Here is a 6,333-nt window from a genome sequence, read left to right as displayed (position 1 = left end):
CTATGTAGGGCTTTGCTTTACCTTTTGGAAAGTAATTTTCTTTCAGTTACCTTCTAAAGGCGTCAAGATAATGATGGTTGTACCCATTTCATGGATGAGGAAACAAGAAAACTGAAGCTGGCAGGAGGCCTGCGTTCCTCAGTACATGGATGGATGGACCTTTCCGTGGGGTTGGCTGAGCGTCCTCATGACATGGCAGTGGGATTTCTCCAGAGAGCAAGACAGAAGACACAGGGTCTTTTATTACATAGCCTTGAAAGTCACACTCTGTCAATTCCCACAACATCCTATCAATGACACAGGTTGGCCTTATTTCATATGGGAAGGGGCTACATCAGAGGGAATACCAGGCAACAGGGGTCATTGGGAGCCATTCTAGAGGCTGGTTACCCCCGAGACAGAGGAGCTGTTTCCCTTCTTGCTAAAAGGATCCTATCTTGTTTAGGTATTATTCATGGATAGAGTTTTCTTGAAGTTAGGGAAGATGGGCCCAGCCCCAAAGAGAGAACCTGTCAAGTCTTCCAGCCATTCTATGAAGCCATTTAAATTGGACAGAGTAAGCTTTTGAAATGTCCCATCAAGAACCAAAGTGGCTAGGGGCTTCCCTGGCGGTCCAGTGGTTAGGAATTTTTCTGCCAATGCCAATGCAGGGGACATACGTTCAATCCCTGGTCTGTGAACTAAGATCCTCCATGCTGCGGGGCAACTAAGCCAGCATGCCAAACTACCGAAGCCTGTGCTCTGCAACAAGAGAAGTCACTGCAACGAGAAGCTCCTGCTCTGCAAGGAAGAGTAGCCCCCCACTTGCTGCAACTAAAGAAAGCCTGGGTGTAGCAACAAAGACCCAGCGCAGCCATAAATAATAAATTTTAAAAAGAGAACCAAGGTGGCTATAAGCTCCTTTAGAAAATGTAAGGATATTCAGGTTTGGGGAGGAGAGCATTCTCCATGGGTCTTTCCTATTTTTTGCAGAGGTGTTTCAAAGGTGTTTATATAGTGAAAAACCTTGGAAGATACAGTGTCTTTTTCCAGAGCAAAAAACAGGTTTGGTTACTATCCAGTATAAAAAGAATTAGGGTTCCCTAAGCTCAGGGTTCCTCTTACAATGCAAGCCACTACATATGCAGGGACTACCTAGCACCCATGGGACAGGGGCCAAGAGAAGATGACACAGGTATCCCAATGCTGCTGCGTCGTCAGTAATGAGGTCTTTTATCTCTAACTCAAGAGTCTCCCGTGTTTTGGCAGCACCTAGGAAAATACAGTGTGCTAACTTGCTAGCTTGCACATAGGGTAAAATTTTAGATTCTTTACGGTTCTTCACAGTGTTACCCCCACGAGATTCTTGGAGGCTGGTCTGCCCTCTTTGCTCTATATCCCACCAAACTGGGAGATGCCTGAAGGAAGAGACCCATGCCCCCACTTCAGACCTGGACGGAGCACCATGTCATGTTCCCCTAACAGACTGGGATCTTCTTGACTCCAGCAACTGTATCACATCAGACGGAGGCTCTCCAGACCTGGGTTTGCATCCTCTGCCCCTCTGAATACCACTGACTCTGCCAAAACACCCCACTGTCAGGCCAAGCAATGAAGGAGTTTCCCCAAGTTTCTACAATTTTATTCCTTTCCTGAGCCCCAGCTCTCACACATATACCGAACATCCAGAAGCTACCCCTGGGTCTTACCTGAGCCCTGCTTCCTATAACTTGACACCGTGTCCTCTGCTCCTTGGAGCTAAGGCAGTGAGCTGGAGGTGGGTGGGGTGGGAAGCAGGGAGGAGGAAAGATGGGGACTGAACTGAAAGGGAAGGGGAGAAAATAGTGATGCCAGTAGACATAATGCTTTACGTGTTTTCAGTGGGCCAGGTAAAGTCTGTACTGCACGGCTCTGACATACAGAAAGAGAGACAGAGGGTCAGAAAGATAACTCACTAACACTCAGAGTTTACATTTATGTGGTAGAGCTGGGAATTGACCCCAGTCTATGGGGGGCCAAAGTCCCTCTGTGCCTGTGTGCTAAGTCACTTCAGTTGTGTCCGACTCTTTGCAACCCTATGGACTGTATGTAGCCCACCAGACTCCCCTGTCCATGGGATTCTCCAGGCAAGAATACTGGAGTGGGTTGCTGTGCCCTCCTCCAGGAGATCTTCCCGACCCAGGGATCGAACCCATTATGTCTCCTGCATTGGCAGGTGGGTCCTTTACCACTAGTGCCACTTGGGAAGCCCCAAAGTTACTCTCTGCCCCCTTTAATACCTTCCCAAGAGAGAAGGTAGGGTTTGGGATGGAAGTTCTAGAAAAGGCAGTTAGTCTGCGGGTGGAATCCTATTGGCAGGTGAGACTCTAGCCCCACCCCCTTGTAATCCAGCAGAGGCCCTAGAGACCAGACCAAGCTCTATGGCAACTCTGTCCCATCCCTCTGCCTAATCAGGGAAAGAGGGCAGCACGACTTTGGGGAGAATGGATAAACATGGTGAGTGGAGCTGGAGGACGGGTCTCTCGACCCCAGGATGGATCAACAAGCTCATCACCATGGCAACCCCAGAGTAGAAGTTTTCTCAGTTACCCATCCATATACAAGCCCTCTCCTCTCTCTCTTCTGAATATTTCTGACATCCTCTCTCACATCTTCATCTGCTGCTGTTCGGATCTTTGTCTTCTCTGGCCTGGACCACTGTAATGACTCCTACGTGGGTCTCTGTCTGTCTCCTTCTGTCAGAGGAAACATCCTGAAGGATGCTCTGAGCACATCCCTGTGTCAAAATGTCCAGAGGCTCCCCAACTGCTGAAGGACAGAGTTCAAACTCCACAGCCTGGCCCCCAAAGCTCCACCCTCCCTCTCTAATTCCTCATCCTTTCCCACATGTCCCCAGCACCCCTTCCTGGCTGCGCTCTAGCTCTGGCCTTTCACAGCCAGAAGTCTAAGTGTGTTTTCCTAAATAAAAGTACAGTGGAACTTGGAGTGGTTAGGACTCTGTACTTCCACTGCAGGGGGCACAGGTTTGATCCCTGATCTGGGAACTAATATCCCACAAGCCACTGTGGCTTGGACAGAAAAAAAAAAAAGACAGTGGATCTTGGTTCTCCACCTATAGCAATACCAAGAACTGGTAGAATCTCTGAAAAAAACTTTCTTTTTGGAAAGCTTTCAGAAGTCTTGGTTGAAATTCAAAGGCCCCTCTCTTACCTACCTCATCACCAGACAGTGTCGGGAAGCAGCAGGACGTATGATGTGGTTAGCCAGGTGGCTACGTGCAGTTGGTATTCAGTACATGTGGGCTGGAACACTAACTTTATTATCATTCCCCTTTGTTTCCAACCTCTTTAAACAAGATGGGCAGGGATCAATGGAAAATTTTCTAGACCTTTCTAGGGAAAACCCCAGGAGCTGTGTCTTCCCTGCCCTCCTCCTCCTTTTTTCCCTTGCAAGTCTAGCTCCCCAGATCCAGCAGACCGCAGGGCACACGGTAGGGCTGGGTCTGTGTCTGCTGAATGAGTGGTGGACATCTCCTGGTAGGTTACTCTCAGGTCAGCCCAGGAACTTCCCACCTGCCAGGGCTGCTGCTTGGGATTGTGGAGTTTGTGCCCTGAACATCAGCAAGGGGGGAATCAGTGGTGGCTGAAATCCGACAGGCAAGGTTGGGTTCAAGCCTGGAAGGATGAATAGAGGCCTTTTCCTAATTAGTCTTCCTGGTATGCGTGCGGGGGTAAGGGTGGATTTCCACTTAGTCCGCCCATACCAGCCACTTTTCTGGATTTTCTGTGCATCGGAGGCACCCTTTCCTAATCATGCAGAGGCGCTGTGCGCTCTCCTGCCTGCCTGCTGCTGCTGCTAAGTCACTTCAGTCGTGCTCGACTCTGTGTGACCCCATAGATGGCAGCCCACCAGGCTCCCCCGTCCCTAGGATTCTCCAGGCAAGAACACTGGAGTGGGTTGCCATTTCCTTCTCCAATGCATGCAAGTGAAAAGTGAAAGTGAAGTTGCTCAGTCGTGTCTGACTCTTAGCGACCCCATGGACTGCAGCCTACCAGGCTCCTCCACCCATGGGATTTTCCAGGCAAGAGTACTGGAGTGGGGTGCCATTGCCTTCGTGGCAAGTGACGTTGGGCTTTCTTAAGGCAAGGCCCATTTTGAAGGAGGAAATCCCGTTCCATGCAGAAAACAAAATATAGATAACCACCTATTAAAATTCCAATCGGGGCACTTCCTGATTATTGACAGCTGCACAGGCATCAGTCCCCACCCCGAGGCCAGTTAGAAGGAAGTGGGTGATGAACCACCATTCCTGGGCTCAAGCCTCATGGCACCTGCTTGTTGCTGGCTTCCCCCGCCCCGCGTCCCTGCCCTGGGCCAGGCGCTTCACACAGACTCCATCTGATACCTGCTTTTCAGTAGCCCTTGAGATGGGCACTTTTTCCTCTCCATTTTACAGATGGGGAAACGGAGCTTGACAGAAGCGACCAGACTTGCCCCGAACCTTCTTCAGCTGGGAAGTTCAGGGACCTAGGAAATCAGGCCCCTCTTTGCCCAGAAAATCCTGCACACTCTGGAAACCTTCTCTTGGAATCTTGCTGGCCCCGCACATCTCATGCATGTCCTTCGGGCGCCTGCCTTTTTTGGGGGGTGGGGATCGGGTTGGGCGCCACAGTCAGGGTACCAGGGAGGGCCCTTCACTGATCTCTCCCCACCCCCCAACACCCGTGCAGGCGCGAAGGCCCCCTTGTGGAAGAAGGAGCTGGAGGAGCCCCGGGCCAGGGAGGCAGAGGCGGAGGCCGAAGCCGCGGAGGAGGAGTCAGAGTCGGAGTCGGAGTCGGACGAGGAGAGGCCGCTGGAGGAGAGCGCGGCCGAGGGCGAGGCCAAGGCCGGCGGTGAGGCGGAGGGCGGCGAGGGCCGTGAGCGGGGCTCGGTGTCGTACTACCCGCTGCGCCAGGAGTCCAGCACCCAGCAGGTGGCGCTGCTGCGGCGCGCGGAGAGCGGTTTCTGGGGTTGGTTCAGCCCCTTGGCGCTGCTCGGAGGCCTAGCCGCGCCGGCCGACAGGTGAGGGCGCGCCCCGCGGCGGGGGCGGGATGCCCCGGGCGCCCCGCGCGAGCAAGCGGCGCGGTGCCCTGAGCGCCCCGGTCCTCCCCCGCAGGAAGCGGAGCCCTCCCGAGGAGCCGTGCGTGCTGGAGACGCGGCGGCGGCGGCCGCGCGGCGGGGGCTGCGCGCGCTGCGAGATCCTTTTCTGCAAGAAGTGCAGGAACTTGCACAGCTCGCCGAGCTACGTGGCGCATTGCGTTCTGGAGCACCCGGATCTGGGGAAGACGCGGCCTGCCCACGGCGGCCCCTGAGTGCCACCAACCCTCCCACCCCCAACTCCCTGCCTCTGTAGCCGTTCATCTTCGCCTCCACCCCAAATGCCCGCAACCCTCCCCTCTCTTCCCCGACGTCGATCACGTGCCGCAGAGCCTCCCTTCAGGGGTGCCCTCTCTCGGAACAGACCAGCAGGCGCACCCCGATGGGGCGGCCCCACCTGTCATCAGTGCGGAGCCCAACATCATCACCTAGAGGTCCGTTCCTGCAACAGCGCCTCCCCGGTCAGCACGCGGTGCCCATTGCCCACCTGACTCCCGTCCCCTGCCCACAGCCCTCTCACTTGTCTCTTGGGTATTTCAGGTTCCTTCTGGCCCGGTGGGCAGAGGCATCGCCTAAAGTAAATAACCCCTCTGGGAAACTTGCCTCTCCCCTCAAATCCTCCAATAAAGCCTCTGATCCAAGTGTCAGTGCCTAGAGGAGGGGCGAGGACCCCGGTGAGCGTGATAAAGATCAACCCTCCTTGCCCTTCCCCCGGGTTCAAGCCAGAGGGAAAAGGGCAGGCGGAGAGCCTCCTCCCAGCAGCTCGGGGCGGAACCAAGCCCTTGCAGCCAAGGGCAATCAAAGGCCATTCTCCCCACTGCGCGCTGAGAAGAAAAAAGGCAGGCTCCGCGCCAGGAATGCCCAGTGGGAGCTGAGGGCTGAAGCTGGTTGGACCTTCCTCCCCTCCGGCGGGAAGGCCGCTCTGACCGCGGTCAACGTGTGTGCCGACGAGGCCCTGGAAGGTGTGGAGTGCGCAGGACTAGAGAGTTAGCCCAGAAGCCTGCTGAGACTGAAGACAGGGAGGCTGGGGAGCTGGGTCCTTCTCCAGGAATCCCAGCTATTCTTGGCCGGCCAGCGGGAGCTCCTGGAATGCTTCGTGTGTGGCCAGGACAACGGGGCCATTGTGAGAACCGGTGCTCTCCCAGTCTGCAGAGGCCCCCAGCGCCTGCAGCAGCCAGACCTCCAGAGAGGCCCCTGTCATTCTGCGGCCACACAGGG

General features: G+C 54.8%; 1 protein-coding gene across 1 annotated transcript; it reads left to right on the top strand.

Annotated features, from left to right (window-relative positions):
• Window positions 1-4,133: 4,133 nt before the first annotated feature.
• On the top strand, window positions 4,134-5,762 carry C19H17orf50 (chromosome 19 C17orf50 homolog). The gene is made up of 2 exons (XM_027516698.1): window positions 4,134-5,040; window positions 5,135-5,762. The coding sequence occupies exons 1-2, from the start codon at window positions 4,592-4,594 to the stop codon at window positions 5,328-5,330; spliced, it is 645 nt and encodes a 214-aa protein (XP_027372499.1). The 5' UTR covers window positions 4,134-4,591; the 3' UTR covers window positions 5,331-5,762.
• The last annotated feature ends 571 nt before the right edge of the window (window positions 5,763-6,333 follow it).

Source organism: Bos indicus x Bos taurus, chromosome 19 (genome assembly GCF_003369695.1).
Source record: "Bos indicus x Bos taurus breed Angus x Brahman F1 hybrid chromosome 19, Bos_hybrid_MaternalHap_v2.0, whole genome shotgun sequence".
NCBI lineage: Eukaryota > Metazoa > Chordata > Mammalia > Artiodactyla > Bovidae > Bos > Bos indicus x Bos taurus.
The sequence above is the reverse complement of the archived record's forward strand: the minus strand, read 5'-3'. Positions and strand labels throughout refer to the sequence as shown.